Genomic DNA, 20,312 nt, shown 5'->3' with positions numbered 1-20,312 from the left:
ATCACCATCCAAAAAAATAACATTTTTAACTTGCAGTTTTCTGTACAGATTGAAGGAGAGGGCTGGAAGCTAGAATTTTCAAATTTCCACATGAACAGGCAATTTCCCAAAATTGACTCAAGCATAAACTAGGGTCTGCTCCACAGAAACATTGAAACTGACTGTATCATCAGGATTGTTTTGGTTGCAAGTGACAGAAAATCAGGAAAGGGAATTAATTGACTTATGTAGCCAGCATCTGGGCTTAGAGAGGATGGTGGGGACAGGTCCTCAGAGGAAAACCTGGGAACAGATCCCGGAAGAAGGCATGGATGTTGCACGGATGTTTTTCACCAAATCAGCAGATGCTCACCACACAGAGGTTAGGGAAACATCCTCTCATCATGCACCAGCCCGGCCCCCTGCCGAGGCTGGTATAACTGTGACACTGATGTTTCTCAACTGAGAAGTTTTTTTATGGAGATGAAATTCACATGACATAAAATAAACCATTTTTAAAGTGAACGGTTCAGTGCATGTAGGTAGTACATTCACATTGTTGCAAAATCACCATCTCTATCTAGTTCCAAAACACTTTCATTACCCGACAAGGAAACCCTGGACCCACTAAGCAGTTAGTTCTCACTCCCCCTACCCCCAACCCCTGGCTACCACCAACTGCTTTCTGTTTCTATAGAGTTACCTATTCTGGATATTTCATACAAATGGAATCTTATAATATATAGCCCTTTGTGTCTGGTTTCTTACACTTAGTGTAATTTTCTCAAGCCTCATCCACACTGTAGCATGTGTCAATACTTCATTCCTTTTTATGGGAACATTCTACTGTATCACAATTTGTTTATCCATTTACCCACTGATGGATATTTGAGTTGTTCCACCTTTTGGCTGCTGGGAATAGTGTGACTATGAACATGCGTGTACATGTGTTTGTTTGGGCCCCTGTTTTCAGTTCTATCGGGTACATACCTAGGAGTTGAATTGCTGTATAATAGGATGATTCTATGTGTAACTTTGTGAGGAACCGACAGAATGTTCCACGGCGGCTAAACTGTTTTACATTCCCATCAGCAATGGACAAAAGTTCCAACTTCTCCACATCCTTGCTAACACTTGTTATTTTCCTTTAAAAAATTATTATTATTATTAATTATTATTGTACCATAGCCCTCCTAGTGGGTGAGAAGCGTGACACTGATTTCCAGGATAAAGAGTCTGAGGATGTGGGTAGCGAAGGTGAGAATCAGAGTCTGGAACGGGCAGAGCTGGTCCCAGAAACCCTAGCAATGATGCTTGTCCAGCGGCTCTGGCTGTCCTTTCTGTCCAGCGGCCTCTGGCTGTCCTTTCTGTCCAGTGGCCTCTGGCTGTCTGGTGAAGGTCTGTAGGATTCACCTGGGCTTGGTTCTAGGAAGTGGGACTCCTTCTGGGCATGACAAATTGGCCTCTCAAAAAAAAAAAAAAAGGACCTGCTTCAGGTTATCTGGAAGCCTCTAGCTTCTGGAAACCGTGAAGGAGAATGACATATCCCTCAGCCATCACATGTAAAGATCATAGATTCTGCTCATGCGTGGGGAGAGAAAACAATCTCCTTCCGTCACTCATTACCATCTACTGGCAAATGTCTAAAATTTCCTGGCAGATCTGCTGTCCATTTGTGGGAGAAACTAGGTCAGGCTGTTTCCTGCCCCTTTTCAGGACAGTGATAATGATGGATGGCCTGCTCAGGTGAAAGGTCAGGGCTGCTCAACCGGCTTGGGGACTCTGGCCGCTCCAGCAAGCCACACCTCCGCACACCCTCGTAACTTGGTGATCCCCAGGGGAGTGCACTCATGTGCCCTGGAGCGAGATGGGTCTGAGATTCAGTTCCACGTGTTGGCCATGAAGTGACTTGGGCAAATTGCTTGATCCCTCTAAGCTCTGGTTTCATCATTTGAAAACTGCACAGATTGCTCAGAACACCCACCTTGAGGGTTTGTGGGGAGAATAAAGGAGACAATGTATTCCAAGGGTTCAGCACGGGGTCTGGCTAAAAGGGGCAAGTTTTATTATTTATGACACATTCAGTTATAGATTCCTATGGCGGAGGGTGTGCTTCTAGATTGTTCATCTTCTAAAGCCCCAGGCGCGTCCCTGAGAGCACGGGAGAGGCCGGCAGGGGACGAGAGGGCGGCGAGTTCTCTGGGCACCTTGGGCACACCTGGTACCAAGCAAGCGGGATGGGCCAGGAGCCCTCGCGGGCCCACCAGGTGGGCGCCGACGGCTGGCACCCCAGGCTGGCTCTGCAGCGGCGTGGGGACAATGCCGGCACCTGTGGGTCATAGCAGAGCTTCCTGGACGACAGCGGGCGGAAAGGTGCCCGTTTCCCCCTCCTCCCTGGGGTGTCCTCCACGTGTCCCCCCGTGCCCACCCCCATTCGAGGCCCCTGCCTTTGGGCCCCGAGATGACAAGCCTTGTTAACTGTCTAGAAAGTTTAACCCCTAAGCAAACCAACTGCGGTCCTTCTCCCAGTGAGAGGATGCGGCCAGATCCATGGTTCTCAGCCGGGGTGGCTTCGCCCCCGACCCCGCGGACATTTGTCCATGTCTGGAGACGTTTTCTGTGGTCACGACTGGGGAGGGGGGTGCTAGTGGGAGGAGGCCAGGGGTGCGGCTGAACACCCTGCGGCACGCAGGACACTCATCACCGCACAGAATAATGAACCCCCAAACGTCACGGTGAGACACTCGTCAGGGGGAGAAATCCTGAAATAAGTAAAATATCAGATTCACGGGCACCTCCCAAAGGGCGGGGCGGGGCGGGCGGCAGCTCTCCCCAGAGGTGCGCAGGTTGCTGGGCGACGCTCCCGCCCGGTCTGCTGCGGTGGTCCCGGTTTCTGTCCCGGCAGAACGGACAGGCCTCTGTTTGACTTCATGCGTTACCTGGTTGGGACGATCAGTTATATAGTCTTCCTATCATTAGGGGCGAACAACAGCCACCTGAGTGGAGGCAAAAGCCCCTGGACGAGGGGACGGGTTCTGCTCCTTCTGAGTCACGGCCGAGCCTGGGGAGGGGGCGGAGCTTCACCGAGACCCCGAGATCACTCAGGGCCTGTGGGACCAAAAGATCCTCCTACCTCCTCAAATGATTACTCTGTGTGTTTTCATCCTGATAAAATTTCCCAGCTTCTCCTCTCTGGCCTTTAATCTTTCCTCCAAAGTCAGTTTATTGTTTTTTGTGCTGCTTTGCTTTGCTATAAATCCTTCTGGCTGCAGCAGTGGGTTTTGCTACTGAGCCCTGGGTAAGGACTTCTGCGGCAAGTCCGGGCGGCAAGATGCTCTCTCAGACCTGAAAAACCCTCTTTGATGTCGAGCTCTTCTCTCCCGACAGCCCCTCCCGGCCCCCGCAGGCCTTGGAAGGTCGTCTGAGGCAGCTCGCAGAAGGGGCCCCAGCCAGGACTCGGTGTGTCCTGGGCTCTCGCCTAAAAGGGCCAGCGGCAAGGAGGCTGGAGTTCCGGGATTGGCTTACACCACGAGCACCCATCCCCGGGGGCACTAGAGGACCCATGGTTACCCCAAGTCAGCCCCAGATGGTGTTCCGTTAGCCGAGAGGAGCCCGGCATGGCGATCAGGTAGGCCACGGACATTCAGGGTTTCCCCAGGGAACTGCGCAGTAGCTGGACCAGGTAAAGCACCTGCCCGGCCCAGCCCCCCTCAGAGGGGAGCTTCCTTTGCTCCTCTCTTTGATGACAGGGTGGGGAGCTTTGTGTCAGATGGCTTCCCTCCTCGGCCACGGATGACTGGGCCACATGTGGGAGCCCGACCCCCAGCAGCCAATCCACGGGCTTGCTGGTGACCAACGACATGGCCTGACCCAAAAGGGCCCCAGGCCAGTGTGGTTGGTTGGAATTTTGAGGAAACAGACAAGTAGAGGGGGCGGAGCACATCCAGAAGATTACATCCTGGCGCTTCTGTTTGTATACCTCTCTCGAGATGACAAAAGTACAGCAGCGGGCAAAGACCTGTGGTTGCATGGGCGGTGGCTGGGAAGAGGTGAGTATAACGTAGCAAAAGGGAGTTTCTTTCTGGAAGGAACAGCTCTTGATCTTGAACATGGTGGTGGTTATGTGACTCTACACACGCGGTAGGGTTTCATGGTATCACACGCGCGCGCACACACACGCGCACGTGCACAGCATGTAAAGCCTGGTGGGATCCGAATAAAGTCTGTCGTCAGTTAATAGTATTTCACTGGCTCGATGTCCTGATTTCGATGGTATGCTGCGGTTATGTAAGACATCATCATGGGGAGAGAGGGGTGATGGGTATGTGGGCCCTCTGTATTATTTTCGCAAAGTCTTTTGAGCCTTAAATGATTTCAAAATAAAGGGGTTTAGAAAGAGAAAGAGAAGCTGAGATGCTGATGTGAGGGACAGAAAGAATTCACCTCCCAGAACTGCCAGAGACCCCAAGATTTCCAGGCCCTGCTGGGCACACCTGTGTTGATTGCAAACCTAGGCACCTGAGCGGAGCGAGCTCCTGGCACATAAGTCTTGATGTGCAGTTTTTATTATTTCCTTAGGAAACAAATCCCCACAGCAGAATTGCTGTGCGCAAGCGCATTTTTAAGACTCTTGTTACCCGGTGCCAAATCGCCCTCCAGAAGAACTGTACCGATTTATATGCCACCCGCAGCGTATGAGAGGGCTGGCTTCTCCAAGTCTTGCCAAAATTGGGTTTTAATCTTTAAAGAAGGCTTAATCTTTGCCAAGTTGATAGATAAAACTTGGTATCTCATTGTTTGTTTGTTTTCCTCCAGGAATTCTAAATTCTTGAACCAGGTTGGACCACATAATTGGCTACTTACCTGGAGATTTGGGTTTATTTATTTATTTATTTATTTATTTATTTATTTATTTATTGGTCACCTTCATGAAGTTGCATTTCAAGGTTAAGCCCCTAACTTGATAAAGGTCACTAAAGAAAGGTCATGTGAAATTTGCTACTGCATTTATTTTTTTAAAAATCCCCAAATATTGTAGAAGACATCATTTCTTATATTGCTTACTCTCTTCCATGTAATAAAATCACACCCAAGAATTTCCTTTGGGATTCAGTGCTAGGAGAGGCTTTCATTCCTAGAGGAATATATATGCTTCCTCTTTTCCAGTTGTGAGAATGCTACAGCTGAACATGGTTCCCAATTTTTTTGTCTGCTAGGAAATACAAAGCCAAGTATGAGGGTCAAACAGCAATTTTGTTAACTCTTGTGGGAAATATATTTACGTTTTTATTGTCTTTGGTCCTGACCTTCTGTTTTTATTTTATTGTTCACTTGAAGTGTTTTACTTGTAAGCCACTTCAAATCCCGTGGACAGAGGCAAAAGCCAAAATTTTTCTGGACTATGAGCTCTGGTTGCCACCTGAATACATTGCCACCTGAATACATAGCCCAGACCTGGCACCTAATATAGTGCTCACATAAATATTTGTTGGATGAATTAAGGAAGGAACTTGACAACAAACCAACAACAGCATTGACATTGATTGAACAGAAATGCAAGTTACTAGTTGATCCAAGAACAAGAAAATGTTACCAGGGAAAGTAGAGCTTCAAGAAGCAAAACAGAAGGAAAAAAGTACCGAGAGTCTCAAAAATGTTCAGTCATTCTATTTCTGGGAACCCAACTGAGGAAATGATCCAAAATGTCTTCAAAATTTTAGGAACAAAGATGTTCATCGCTGAGTTGTTCAAAATAATTAAAAAACTGGAAACAACCTAATGTCCAGTAATAGGGGAATTAGTAAGAAAACTAAGGTAGTAGCCATTTAAAATATTCAGTACAAAGAGTTCTAATGACTTGAAGAAAGAAAACATATGCAGTATTACATGAAAAAGCAGGATACAGAATTGTATACTCATTGTGTTCCCCACAATGTAAGACAATGCACATAGAAGAAAGGAAATAAACTACACTGTGATCAGTGGTTATCTCTAGGTGGTGTGATGAGGGGTGAATTTTATTATTTTATCTTGACTTTTCTATATTTTCCAAATTTTCAATAACAAACATGTATTTTATAATAAAAGCCTTGATTAAAAATAGAAAAAAAAAACACAAAGCAATAGCAAGACTTACTGAAATGCATTTTGGGACAAGAGTCTCATTCCATCAAAGTGCAACTAAAGTGGTTTCTTGCTTCTCTTCCTGCCAGCGGTCACTGCCCTGGAAGGCTCACCTACCTGTGTTGTGGTGTTATAAATATGTCCCCAAATCCAAAGTGGCCCTTAGTCCTCTCCCCTTGAGTATGGGCTAGACTGAGTGACTTGCTGCTAAGAAATAGCAGATGGTGGAAGTGATGATGCATGTCGTCCAAGATTGATGGTCAAAGGCATTGCTTCTTTCTTGCTGAGTCTTGGATCATTCGCTTTGGGGGAAGCCAGCTGCCCTGTTGTCAGACGTTCGAGCGGCACTATGGAGACCCGAGGGGTGAGAAGCTGAGGCCTCGTGTCAATGGTCACCAGAGTGAGCCTTCTTGGAAGCTGACACTCCAGCCCCAGAAAAGCCTTCAGATAACGGCAGCCCTGAGTGACACTTGACCACAACCTCATGAGAGACCTGAGCCAGTCCACCCAGCTAGGTCACTACCAAATTCCTGACCCACTGAAACTGTGAGATAATAAATGTTTGTTGTTTTAAGTTGCTAAGTTTTGGAGTAATTTGTTATGCAGCAGTAGATAACTAATACACATGGTAACTATTAGCTCTACATGCAGGTATGTAGAGTATATGAGTATGTATGAAACTTCGAAATGACTCAATTGGGTAAAAATTCGAATTCGTGGTTTCCTTTACTTCTTACTGCATTTTGACAATATGTATCAAAAGCCCTGAAAAGGCTCATAGCCACTGACCAAAGATTCCAACTTTTGGGGGACTTCCCTGGTGGTCCAGTGGGTAAGACTCCATGCTCCCAATGCAGGGGGCCTGGGTACAATCCCTGGTTGGGGAACTAGATCCCACATGCTGTAACAAAGAGCCTGCATGCTGCAACGAAGAGCCTGCATGCTGCAGTGAAGGTCCCACATGCCGCAACTAAGACCCCATGCAGCCAAAATAAATAAATAAATAAATAAATAAAAGATTCCAACTTTTTGAAATTTAGCCTAAGGACGTGGAATCTTCCCACAAGAATATAATTCCAAGAGCAGGGATTTTGTTGGTTTGGTTTATTGCTATATCCCCAAGATCCAGAATAGTACCTGGTCCATAGTAGGGGCTCAATAAATATTTTTTGAATGAAAGAAAGAATGAATGAAATGCTGGTTAAGTGTGTAAAGATTAGAATATTCAACACAGTGTTGTTTATGATAGAAAAAGTTGAGAACCTCCTAAACATTAGGACATGAGGCTGAAAGTAAGTGATGGGTTAGGAGGCATTATAATGCATATGTACAAAATGGAATATTATACAGCTCTTAAAAAACAATACAATTATGTGGAAAGATCTATATTTTGTAGTGGAATCTTTCTTAGTTGATGTCCTCTGAATGACATAACTGAATGACTGGATAGATTAACAGACTTTTTTTTTTTCTCTACAAAACACTAAATAATTCCCATGACATGTGGAACATCTTCTCTTCTCTGTGGAATTGTGTTCTCACTGTGACTTAGCACAAATCAGCCAACTTATTCCCCAAACATTTGATGCTGCTATATTGTTTTTTAGTTAAATAATTTAAGCAAATGCCTCAGAAACTGAAGATATACGAGTGCAAAGAACAGAATTGTTTCAATGAAGACACAATAGAATGTTTAAGAAGGATAATAAAGATGAGTTTTTAAAAACGGCTCTAGAGCTGGTTGTGGGCAAGGCTACTACAAAATACTAGAAAATATTGCAAACATCAAGAAGGACTTTGCATTCAGGTTGTTTTGTGAATATTTTGCTTTTCTTCAAATAACCTCAAATTGGCAATTTTTAGTCAAGAATTATGGGTATAGTTTATGCAAGAAGGAGGCACAGAGAGAGAAGACCTCATCCTTTCTGAATGTTGTGTGTTTACAGGCTCTAAGTTACATAAAATGTTTAAGGAACTTGCATGTCAACATTTGCCATCCCCATTTTAGACACCCAGCTTAGGGTCCCAGTAAGTTTGATATGAGAACCTCACTGTCCCTGTTATGAAAATGTAACAAAATAATTAATAATAATTAAGTGAAATGAGCAAGTTATCAAGAATTTTTTTGTTTTCTAAATTTTATGTATTTATTTGTTTGTTAATTTATTTATTTTTGGCCACGTTGGGTCTTCCTTGCTGCGCACAGGCTTTCTCTAGTTGCTGCGGGTGGGGGCTACTCTTTGTTGCGGTGCGTGGGCTTCTCATTGCGGTGGCTTCTCTTGTTGCGGAGTACAGGCTCTAGGCGTGCGGGCTCAGTAGCTGTGGCTCGCGGGCTCTAGAGCACAGGCTCAGCAGTTGTGGCGCACGGGCTTCACTGCTCCGTGGCATGTGGGATCTTCCTGGACGAGGGCTCGAACCCGCGTCCCTTGCATTGGCAGGCGGATTCTTAACCACTGTGCCACCAGGGAAGCCCCATCAAGCATTTTAAGTATGACAGTGGTTATCTTGGGATGGGAGGTTTTCTTTCTCCTATCTGTATTAGCTACAGGAATCGGGTGTTATTTTGGTAAAATTTCCAGAAAGTACAAACACCCCCAGAGTATTCTGCCCCCACTGCCCCAAGTCCAACCTTTCCTCCCTGGGCTGCCCTTTGCCAAAGAAATCAGCTCTTCCCCGTTGACAAGGTCTCTGGCCACTAGCTGATGCTGACCCCGCCCAGCCAGCCTTGACTCTCTCTCCCACATGCCCTGCGGGTCACCTGCACTCACTACTTCCATTTGTTTTTGACCTCTGGGAGGTCTCAACACCAGGGCTGTCCTGTGGGGGGAGAGTGACCCCAGAGCCGGCCCCCCTTGCCTGCCAGCTTGCTCCTTCCTCTGGGGCTTCTCCAGGTGACAGCCAGCCAGGTGGGGCGGCTGCAAAGGGACCTGCTGGGTTTTGAGAACCGCAGTGCTATTTTTCTCTCTCTACCCACAGCCAGACAGCTCAAAAAAAAAAAAAAAAAAAATCAGATGAAGGTGGGAGAGAGGCTTCCAGAAACAGTTACAGAAGGGCCTCTGGTCTCAGAGGCATCAGAGTCAGATGAGAAAAGGAAACTTCCCTTGGTGATGGGGTGGGCTTTGCAGGAAGCCGTAAGAAGAGAAGGCCCCCGGGAAGGTCCCGCACACCCCAGCCAGGCTGCCTCTTTGGTGCCCTAAGTGTTCAAGGTCAGAAAAGACAGAGAAACCTCGCTGTGATGCTTAGGAGTTATAGAACTGGAAACCAGTTAATTAACCTGGGTCTCAGTTTCCCCATCTGTAAGGCGTGAACAACTGCTTCTATTTTGCAGACGTGCCACGGGGATTAAACGAGATGATTACGTGGGAATTGTGCAGCGAGCACTGGATACGAGTCAGTCCTTCCCCTCCCACCTGTTTACTGATTTCCGTATGGTTTTGACCCCTCCCACCCATCCTTTCCCCCATCAGACCATAGCCTCCCGCCCCCTCCTCCAGGAAGGCCCCCCAGCGTGGCTCACATCTGTGCTCTTCCATTTGGCTAGGTTTGCCTGGTGTTGCTCACCCGGGAATTGTTCTTTAATCTCTCTGGACTTCGCTTTCCTCTTCTGTAAGATGGGCACAGTAGATAGGACCCACCCCAAGGAGTCATTGTGGGCTTTAAAAAATGCACTTAAGGTAACCAGAAGAGTGCCTGGCATGCTTTTGGTACTCACTCAGTGTGTGTGTGTGTGCATGTGTGTGCGTGTACTTTTATTTTTTTGCCTTTTTCCTCCATCTGTTGAGTCCACCACTAGCTCTTCCTGTTCTTTAGAACCAAATTGTATTTTCCCCTCTCCTGCCTAGAATAGGCCTCTCTGCAATGTATTTATTGAATTGGCTTTTTACAAAAAGCATCTCAGGGAGACATCCTGTTCTGCCTTCTTAGAGCCAAAGCACTGCTTGCACACTCCCCGCAGGCTCCGCTCTGTTCCCCGCCCATGATGTGGGCGCCTTTGCCCGTGTGTGTTAGCATTTCAGCTGCACCAGGATTTCACCCCAGAGCACACAACAGGCTGGAGAAGAGAAAGCTCAGGACCGTCAACAATCGCCCAAGTGTAACCGCAGCAGCCGGTGCCTCTAGGTGCTGCCTGATGGCACAGATGGACAGCTTGGGTTTCCTCAGCTCGCGAAGAGCACAGAGAGCTGATCCTGAATTAATTCTCGTGTGCACGTCTTGTCTCCTTAATCAGCCTGCGAACACCTCGAGCGCACGGGCCATGACACAGTTATGCTTTGGGTCACAACTTGCCAGGCTCAGAGCAGTCTTCACTCATTTATTCATGCAACAAACATTTTTTGGAGCCCCTACTATGTGTGAAGTACGGTTCTAGGTGCTGGGATCCAGCAGTGAACGGGATGGACCAGCTCGGTTTTCTTGTAGAGCTTATATTCTGATGGGAAAGGGCACACACACACACACCACACAGGAGTGAATAATCAAGCCAGCACTTTTCTGAGCTTACCTCCTACCCACTGAATTCATGTGCCACGAGCCAGATTGTATGAGGCTGGTGGGTAGTGTGAAAGTTTGCATTTATTCTAAGGGTCATGGGAAGCCACTGGAGGGCTTTAAGCAGCAGGGAAAGGATCTGCTCAGGCAAGGTCACGCTGGCTGATGCACAGAGGGCCATGGTGGGGGCGGTCAAGGGCAGCCTCAGGAGCCAGGCGGGGAGACCGGTGGACATGGGTGGAAGTGGACGGCCTGGGGGCCTGTTTCAGAGCAAGGTTCTCAGCAGCAGCACTGCTGCCATTTGGGGCTGGATCATCCTTTGCTGTGAGGGCTGCCCTGTGTGTTGTAGAACATTTAGTACCATCCCTGGCCTTTGGCTTTTACCTACTAGACGCCAGTAGCCCCTCTCTCCAGCTGTGACAACCAAAAATGTCTCAAGACATCGCCAAACGTCTGCCCAGGGGGCAAAATTGCCCCCAGTAGCGAACCACAGCTTTAGGGTAGACCCAGCAGGTCTTGCTGGTGGACTGGATGTAAGTGGGCAGAGCTGGACACAGGCTGGTACTGGACGCAGGACAATCGGAGAAGCCCCTGCCACCGCAAGGCGCGCTGCCCACCGTTTCAGGGCAGGGACAGAGGGGCAGAGGGACGGGGAGACTCTGAAGCCAGAGCGACACAGGCTCGGGTCCCCGGGGTGTTAACGCTTTCACTCTGTCTCTTTCAACAGCCGTTCGCTGCTCAGCGCCGGCGTGGGCCCCTCCCCCTCCCCTCCCTCCCTCCCCCCCCATCCTCCCGTGCAGAGCGGGACGGGGGGCTGCTGAGCCCGGGGTGCCTCAAGGCTCGTCAGTGCCCCTCAGTCTCCCTCCCTCGCGGCTCAACCGCCCCTTCTCACGAGGACCCAAGTCCTGTTTACAGAACATCCTCATGTTGAGCACACGCCCCCATCAGCCCTGTTCCTGGAGGCCGAGGTCAGCTCAGTGATGACCTTCCCACCGAGGACCCCCCCCCGATCAGCTGGCACGCAGCCCCGTTTCTTAAAAAGGACTGAAGGAGAGAAGAAGCCGTGCTCTTGCTGCAGCCCTGGCCCGGCTTGGTCTTGGGGGCCTCGCGCCGGGGCTCCCGCCGGGTCGTGAAAGCTGGCGTCCATCTCGGGAGACGCTCCACACAGACCCTCGGCCCGATGGGGTCGCACCGTCATAAGTAGCGCCTTTTGCACGCGAGGAAACTGAGGCCCCGGGAGACACAAACAATTCGGCCCCGATCGAGCGGCTACCAACCGGGGGGGAGGCCAGCAGGATGGCTGCAGAGCTCCGCTCTCAACCGCCCCCTGGGCTGCCTCTCCTGGGGTGGGAGACGCAGGGTGAAGCGGGGGAGAAGCTCACGGGCGTGGATGCACCAGAGGAGGTGGCCACGGGCGCCAGGCCCACGCGAGGATGGGGTACAAGGGGGACGGGGAGGAGCCACGAGGGGACGGGGAGGAGCCACGGGGGGACGGGGAGGAGCCACAGGGGCCACGTCAAGCTAAGCGACCCTCTGAGTTGGCTCAGCCGTGAGCTGCTAGCCCAGCCAGAGCCCCACCTGGGTCGTAGGTACCGTGTGTGTGTCTGGGGGGCCGGGGACAGGCTTCCAGGGCAGCTGGGAGCCGCGATCTCGAGCTTAATGATGCATCAAGTCCTGACCTTCTGGTGTTCAAGCCAGCCCCCTAGGCCTCCGTGGCGCCAGGAGGACCTGCCCACCTGATCTTGCTGGGCCTTGGGGTTGCCCCGCAGGGTGAATCGCGGTGGGCTGAGCCAGGCCCTCCCTCTGGCCAGCTGCTCCGTGCCGGATGCACGCGCTCCATCCCGCATTGCAGTCAAAGGGAAAGAAAGCGCGGGGCTGAGCCTGACGCACGGAAAATAAAACAGCACCTGGTGGGAGCGAGGGCAGGCTGAAAACCCATTTTATGCCGCCCTTCACATGGCCTCTTTGCCAGGCAGCGGAGTAGCAGCCACGAGCCGCATGTGCCTGTGCGAGCAACCAGCCCCGAGTGAAGCTCAGGGCCAGCCCAAGAGCCAGCGACCACTCGCCGCTCCCAGGGCCCTAAACGTGCTCCTTGCTGTTCCTCATCTAAACCGGCAGCTGGAAGATCCTGACCTTTCGGGAGACGCAGGGGGACTACAGCAGCTTGGGGACGGGACGTTAGCCCCGTGGACACTGGCACTTGGGTCACCTAGTGAGCAGGCTGGGGCAGGACCTTGAGGAAGGGACCACAGGGCAGAGCAGGTCGGGAGGGGCTGGGATCGGATGACCCTGAGAGCGTGAGTGGGGAGCAGCCCCCCAAAAGGAGGTGAGTGGGCAAGCCAAGACTGCCGCGGCTTTCAGAAGTAGTGATTTGCTTGTTTCGTTTTGTTTTCTTGGTCTTTAATTCTTTTTGAGGCTAATCTCCTCAAGAGTGTTGAGTTTTTGTTTTCTTGGTCTTTCTTTCTGAGGCTAATCTCAAGAGTGTTGAGTTTTAAGACACTGGGTATTTTGGAAGGCTCCCTGTTTCACATGTGAAAATTTCCCCCAGTTTTTCACCCGTGAGTAAGTACAGGGTGAAGGCTGCTGACACTGAATGCGGGGAATCCTGAAGCTGAACGCACAGTGTAGCCGACAGAATGCGTGGGAAATGTCTGTTCCTGGAGAAAAATTCCCAAGACTTGAATTCCTTCTGGAGCCCTTCTTCCAGGGTGGGTCTCTGTCTTGGGACGACATCCTCACCAGCGGCTGTGTGTCCTGTGCAGTCTCGGGGTGCAGGGACCTGGCAGGCGGGGGCCACGCCAACCTTCCCGTCTGTGCTGTTCCCCAGCTGGCACAAGCCCTGGCCTCCGTAAATGAAAGACTAAATGACCTGCCACTATTTTTATCCCCGTAACTCTTTGGGTTTCAATTCAAAGCAGGAAGTATTTTAAGAAATAAAGACAGTGACCCTAAATGGAGAGGCACACACGACACAGGTGAAAAGACAGTAGCGTCCACAGGGTGCACCCAGACGCAATGCTAGACTTGCCAGGTGAACACGATGAAAAATAATTGTGATGCCACAGAAGGATGCAAATGAGACCGAGGACACGAAGGAATGATCATTGTCTTTATTCATACACACTTGCTTCCAAGCTACAGTTAATGTATCTAACAAAGCGTATCATGCAAACAAAGATTAGAGGTTATATGACTTAGAGCAATGCAGTAATTTGTACATCCATTTCACCTGTGGTAGACCAAATGTGATCTGACAGCTGAATGGCCTCTACGTTTTGCCAGCAGGTGCTTGACAAAAGGGAAAACTGCAACCTCCATCTCTTCCTCTTCCTCTTCCATACAAATTTGGGGTCTGATATAGGATCCTTTTCAAAAATGCTTTAAACATGGCTTGTCCTTCAGTCCACCCTTCCCCCAAATTCATGCAGCAAAGCAGTGATTCCAAATGTTTCTGACCATCTACAAAAGACATTCAAAAAGACCCTAAGAGAAGAGACATGAGGTGAATTTTTAGACTCAAAAGGATAACAGCCTTCATGGATGATTTTGAATAGTCCACTAACCCCCTCAAGAAAAGAATCACAGTTTTCCAGGAAGAGTATCCACAAGAATCTACCAACAATCACAGGAATAAATACTCCTAAAGTGAAGCGGGGGGACAAAGACAGAGCTGTTTAATCAGAAAAGGTAAAGCCACCTTTTGCCTTATTTTAGAAAAAAAGGTTCTTATAAAGTAGCCTTGACAAGTAGGGTCCCGTCTACTCACTAGAGATGATGCCAATGCGCACATTGGCCGCTTCTTTCTTGGGGATGTCGGGGTAGTTCTGAGCCGCCCAGGGACCAAGTTCTCACAGGGCATCACTGAACTTTCACCATATATGCGAGACCTGGGGGCCCGTGGGGATGGTAGACAGAGCTGAGGAGGCGCCCCCCATCCCCATGCCAGAAGGTGGTCGCAGAGTCTCACAGGGCAAGGACACGGGAAAGCTGTCCTAGAGCTGCATCTGGAAAGGGGACAATAAAGCCATCTTTCCCGTGGTCCAAAAGTTTCTAGACTTTAGACAGTTGTCCCCAGTGTCTCATTAAAAACACGGAGGGCATCATTCTGCTCACATGTTCCACCTGGACTCCCAGTCATTGTGATGAGGACTCCATACCCCATTGGATGGGAAAATCCTGCAGTGGGACTGCAGGACAGGGGCACTCTAGCTGACCCCAGCTGAGTCCTCCTACAGGCTCCATGTGATTGGAATCTTATGAAACTGTCAGTAGTTTTATTTTAAAAACTCATTTCTAAGGAAGAATTGAGTTAATAAAGTTCTCTATAAAAAAGTATAAATAGCCCAGTATATTCAGATGTTCTGTTGGAATTAACAGATTAATTTCTTCCATAAGGTTTCAAAAAAGTCTTTGGAACGTGTGGGCCTTAGTGTGGGTCATTTTAAGGCTGTTTGATGACTGAGTTGGACCCACACAGCTATTAACTGACAGCCGATCACACAGATCAGAGGCCCTGGGATCCCAGTCATTCCGCTCTGAACCCTCCTGACGAGCCCCTGACATTATCGGATTAACAGAATTGTGGTCAACACCATTTCTACACGGCTGACTTCACCCACGTGTAACTCAGGTAACCTTGCTAACCACAGAAATATACAGTATTCCCTAGATTTGCTGCAGCAGCCCAAACGGGAAATGACAGAAATGTTGACAGTCAGTATATTTCATAAAAGGTAACCCAAGTAACTCAAGGAAAAGGTTTAAAAAATATTTCCCAACACTCCCTGTCAAATTAGGGTGTGGTCACTAACAGCCAGAATGTCTTCTGCTTCCTGTGACTGTCAGGCCTTCGCTGTCCCCGTGACCCTGAGAGTCTTCCTCTCTAGGTCCCTGCCCCGCGTCAGGTTCACGATGGTGACTCTTTAGTGCTGTCCCTGCTGGGCTTAAAGAAGCAGGAAATGGCACAAGAAATAGGCGACTTCATAAGACCAAGGTGAGAAAATGACTGTTAGATGGTGTTTCCTTTCTGAGGCTTTTAAAGACATAAGACCCTCACTTTGTGCCCCCCTTCAGTACTGAGAAAACAAACGCCAGCAAAACACTCAAATTCCTCCTGCTACGTGGAATCGGGGAGGTGGGGGGGACCTGCAGTGTTAGCTGCTTTTGCTCTGTCCCCGCTCCCCGCCCCCAGGCCCCCCAGCTACAGGAAGTCACAGGGGAAAAGTGGGTGCGAACCCACCTGCTGGATGCTTCGGCCCCGCCCAGAGAACCGGGAGCCTCTTCGAGGGGGCAGGGAGGACACTGCTGGCGCTTGGGAGATGCTCGGGAGGAGGGCCAGCAGCTGCCTGCGACACCACCTGCGGCTCCGCCTCGGGAACTGCAGCACCCCTCCCTCCCGCTTCCTCCTGCTGCAAGCCTCCGCCAGCCCTTCCGCACTCAAACCCACTCTGCCCTAAACTCCCTGCCGACCACAGCTAAGGACCACGGCTCAGAGGGGCTCGACCCTCATTCGCTGAATCGCGTTAATCCGGGTCCTCACGCTCTCCTAGCTGAACATCTCAGACCAAGTTTCCGGAGATCTCTTAACTCTCTGGCTTTCTCCCAAAATCCTAATAGGAAAGCCTAACCATCTCCGAAGACACGAGAAGGCAGAGACTCTGCATGAACGTGAACCAAATAGGAGTAGACGTGATGGACAGCCATCGCTCGGTTCCCGGGGGCTCCTATCGGCCTTCTGAATCGTTCCAGCCTCGAGCAAACCTCCCATTAACCTCTGCAGGCTGCACACCCCATATCCTTCCTTCAGCCCAAGCCCCTCGTGGGTCTGACGCGATGCCCAGAGCAGGGCCGCCAGCGCACTGGCCGAAGCCTTGGAGGGAAGTCCGGCCTCTGAGCAGCCGCCTCCCAGGGGAAGGTCACGGGACCAATCTGCACGGCCTTTCGTGTCAGTGTCTGGCGGGGACCCAGCTCGAGGTGGATTCCTCTGCGGGCCTGGACCTCCACGGGCCCCAGCGACACAGGTCGCGCCCGGGGCTGGCCCTTCCCGGGTCCCTCAGTGACTTGGCCCTTCAGGGCCTCCTCGTTATCCCAGCCCCTTCGAAACGGCGGCCCCTTCCCTGTGGCTTTACTTTACATGACCTCCACGAAGGGGCATAAAGCCACAGACCTTTATCAATCCGTTCTGCTAACGGTTACCAACATGACGTGCGCTTTCAGCAGAACTGTCTGGGGTTGCTCAGATTTTTAAAAAGCATTAGCTTCTATCTACATTCGGGACATGGCAACGTACCAACACGCCCCATCACGGTAACACTTCGCTGGCACTGGAGCTTTTACTGTTTTCCCCCCAAGTTTGTCCTCAAGCCTGCAGTCCCTCACACAGAGTACATGGCCCCCCAGACACGGTATTTCCTTTAAAACTTTGCCACACACTCAGAAAGGATAAAAACCAGCTGGGATGTTTCCTAGAGAAAGATGAATAATTTGGAAATGTGTTGGCTGTGTGAAGGAGAGCGTGACCTGCCCAGGGCTGAGCGCGAGCAGGCAGCGAGGGGCTCGGGAACACGCGGTTCAACCCCGTGGGCTCCTTTCTGGGACCTTCCTCACCTCTGGGGCTGAGCTGGGGATCTGCCGTCCTGCTGTTGCTCCGTTCTGGGGCAGGTGGCCGGCTCTTCTGCTTCTTAGGCTCTTTCTATACTTGGGTCCCTTTTCTATCAGACCAAACGAGGTGCACCTGGGGAAGATGTGGCCCCCGGACCCATGGGGCCACAGCTCCGCAGCCGGGGCCCCTCTGGAGCCCTTGAGTCTACGGTCCGTAAAAGGTGGCGGAAGAATTTGCTCTTTTCTGGTCTAACCTGTTCCCTACCCCATCTCCTCCTCCAATCAAGGGTTCCCAGGATGGCCGAGGCCTCTCATCCCTAAGACCCCTCAGCGGTCGTGTGGCAGCTGAAAATCAGGCAAACAGCCAGAGAGTAAAAACGAGAAGACGCTTAGCTGGGACACGCTTTTGGGGGACAAGGCGGAACAGAGCAGCCCCCCGTAAGGACTGACAACCATGTCCCTTGTAAACGTTCTTTCTGCTGTTGCTGACCGGCTCCCCTGAGGACCGCGCACTGTGATGCTGTGACCCACGTAAGTGCTCCTTACAAGACAGGGAAGGCCGCTTCTAGCAACATCTGGGAGAGCATCTGCAGCCTCCCCAGAGCGTCTGCTGACAGCTCCAGGGCCTGGCTGTGCCTCACCAAGGCTGCACGCGCGGGAGCAGACGGCGGAGCGTGCCGGGGACGGTGAGATGGACAGCATGCTTCCGGGGCGTCCGCACACCCATGTCAGGCAGGGCGTCCTCCCGTCCCTCCTACCCCGAGCCTCCAACAGCAACAAGGCTGAAGGGAAGAACTAACCGAACAAAGTGCAGCCCGTGGGCCGTGACGACACCACACTGCACGAACGTACTGGGGGCACGGGAGCTGAACACCTCCTGCTACCACAGGAGGAAGCGTGATGAAGGCGACAGGGCTCAGAGGCTGAGAGGGAGTCTCACCTCGACAGTAACCCCTCCCTCCACGATGAAACTTTTGTTTGCAGGTAGAATCAAATATTTTTATGTATATGTGTAGGTAAGCCTAATTGATCGTGCAAAGTAGCCATTCACCTTCGAAATTAGATCTACTGCAATAAAAAATCAGTACGCCCGACACAGTGCCAACGCAGGGTACGCACGGAGTCGGGCTGGGGAAGAGGAAGCACAGCGGCACAGAAGGAAGCTAACACTTAATCAGAAAAGCAGACTAGAAACCGGAGCCTTCACAAACATAGCACAGTTGTGTCTTATAAAATTATTATAATACTCTTTGTACTTGATACGATTATATCAATAACATAGATTCACTTGTTATTAAGGTTTATTCTAAACATGCAAAATTCATTGCATGATGCCTTTGCAAAACATATTAAAATCCTTCTAGCAATAAAACCTTTGAGCTGATACGCATCCAGGTTTCCTGTTCTACAGCTTCAGGCGTGTCATTCAACATGAACCGGAAATGGGGGACCAAAACTGTATTGTTCATCCCAAGAGGATGTTGAGGGCTGGAGACGCGAGGGAAATCGATTCTAGGGGCTGAAGTTACAGTCAACACTTGGATTAACTTACTGTACATCGTACTCTCATAAACACCGCAGCCTATTAAATAAATAAGTACAAAAGGGGTGGGAGGTGTACACTTCGGCTTCTTAGGAAGTAGGCAGCGGAATATCGGTGCGAGGGGGGTTGGCTAACAACACTGGTGAGTAGTGGCATGACGGCTGATGGCACCCTGGATCCAGAATGATCTCCCAGAGATTAAAATGAACATCACACGCACACTGATCTGCCCTTGATCTGAAGTGATTTCACATGCTCATTTAGCGGAGTCCTTAGAAGATTTGGCCTCTTAAAAAGAAATGCAAGTATCAAGACAGTTATCAGCCAAGTAGGGTACAAGGTGACAGACGCCCCCAACGCTCATCTGAGGTTTTCTTCCTCTCTTTTTCTAAACGGGTAACTGCTGGACCGTAACTGTGAGTGGGTCACGACTGTCAGCATCTGGGAGCAGTGAGCTTGCGGATGGGACTAGATTCCTCCCGGCCTCTTGGGCTCTAGGGGCCGTTTCCATCGAGGCAGAGAACACAAGCAGCGGGTCCTCTGAAGCCCCAATCCCACCTCCCCCGGGTCCCGCCTTGCTCACTCTCTGGGCTCCCCGTACTTTTACTCCAAAGACGTCTTGGGTGGAGATGTTTCCGGTTCCCTGGACTGGGGCGGGTTCCTTTGAACATGTCTGGTTGGGGGATCCAGATGGTGAAAGTCAACAGAGGGTTTGGAAAACATGTCAAATTGTACCAAAAAAAAGAAAAAAAAGGGGCAGAGTCTGTTTGCCTTCCAGGAAGGGTTAACCTACCGCCAATGTGACCTCTACACAATTAAACTGGATGCTGTACGTGACATCCTCTGCCGCTAAGATGATGCTCTTGGTTGTGAGAGACCCTGAACAGCTAATCACGTTTGGACTAATAACCCTACAGTTTTCAGGCCTCCACCTGGAAACAAGGCGGTGGCCTTCAAACTTTAGGGCTGAGGATCATTTCCCACGGCTGGGGGCAGGGGGCAGGGGCTGGGGAGGCGCCTGTTCTCGGTGCTGAGTTTCATACTGTGCTCTGTAGGATGGGGTGCACGAACTGGGGGTTGACATATGAGAACCCTTCAAAATCAGACTGGTCGATGTTAGCGATGACCAGCTGATCGGGTGGCGTTAAGACAGGCTGCCCTCGCGTGAAGAACTTGTCAAAGTTTTCTGCTCCTTTGCCACACTGTGGAGAGAAAAGAAAAAGAAGGAGAGGTCAGTAGGTATCACAGACCCTAGGCAGCAGCTCTCTGGGCCTCTGCAGGGAGGAGCGTGGCCAGGGGCATCGGGGCTGGCTGGGCAGGAGGAGTTCTGGAGGATTTGCAGGCCAACGGGATTCGGAAGCCAGGCAGAGCGAACAATCACAGAGAGCCACTCAGCTGTAAACCATCCAGCAGCCTCGGGACGGACACCCCAGGCGGGAGGGCCGTGTTGCCGGGAAGGCGACAGCGAGGCGACGGCCTCTTTTATTTCTCGTCCCGTCACAGAGCCACGAGCATGAAGCCGCACGCGCGGGGCCAGCGGGCACACGTCCACGCTGAACGGCCGGGATGTGGGTGGAAA

At 50.6% G+C, this 20,312-nt stretch overlaps 1 protein-coding gene across 1 annotated transcript in view; it reads right to left on the bottom strand.

The window, feature by feature from the left end:
* Positions 1 to 13,686: 13,686 nt before the first annotated feature.
* PRKCA (protein kinase C alpha) overlaps positions 13,687 to 20,312 on the bottom strand; it is a 381,054-nt gene continuing 374,428 nt past the window's right edge. The window contains exon 17 of the mRNA XM_082604759.1: positions 13,687 to 19,935. Coding sequence (XP_082460885.1) covers positions 19,771 to 19,935 — 165 coding nt within the window. The 3' untranslated portion in view covers positions 13,687 to 19,770. The remainder of the gene's footprint in view (positions 19,936 to 20,312) is intronic.

This window comes from Mesoplodon mirus (assembly GCF_964341445.2).
Source record: "Mesoplodon mirus genome assembly, chromosome: 18".
Classification (NCBI taxonomy): Eukaryota; Metazoa; Chordata; class Mammalia; order Artiodactyla; family Ziphiidae; genus Mesoplodon; species Mesoplodon mirus.
The sequence above is the reverse complement of the archived record's forward strand: the minus strand, read 5'-3'. Positions and strand labels throughout refer to the sequence as shown.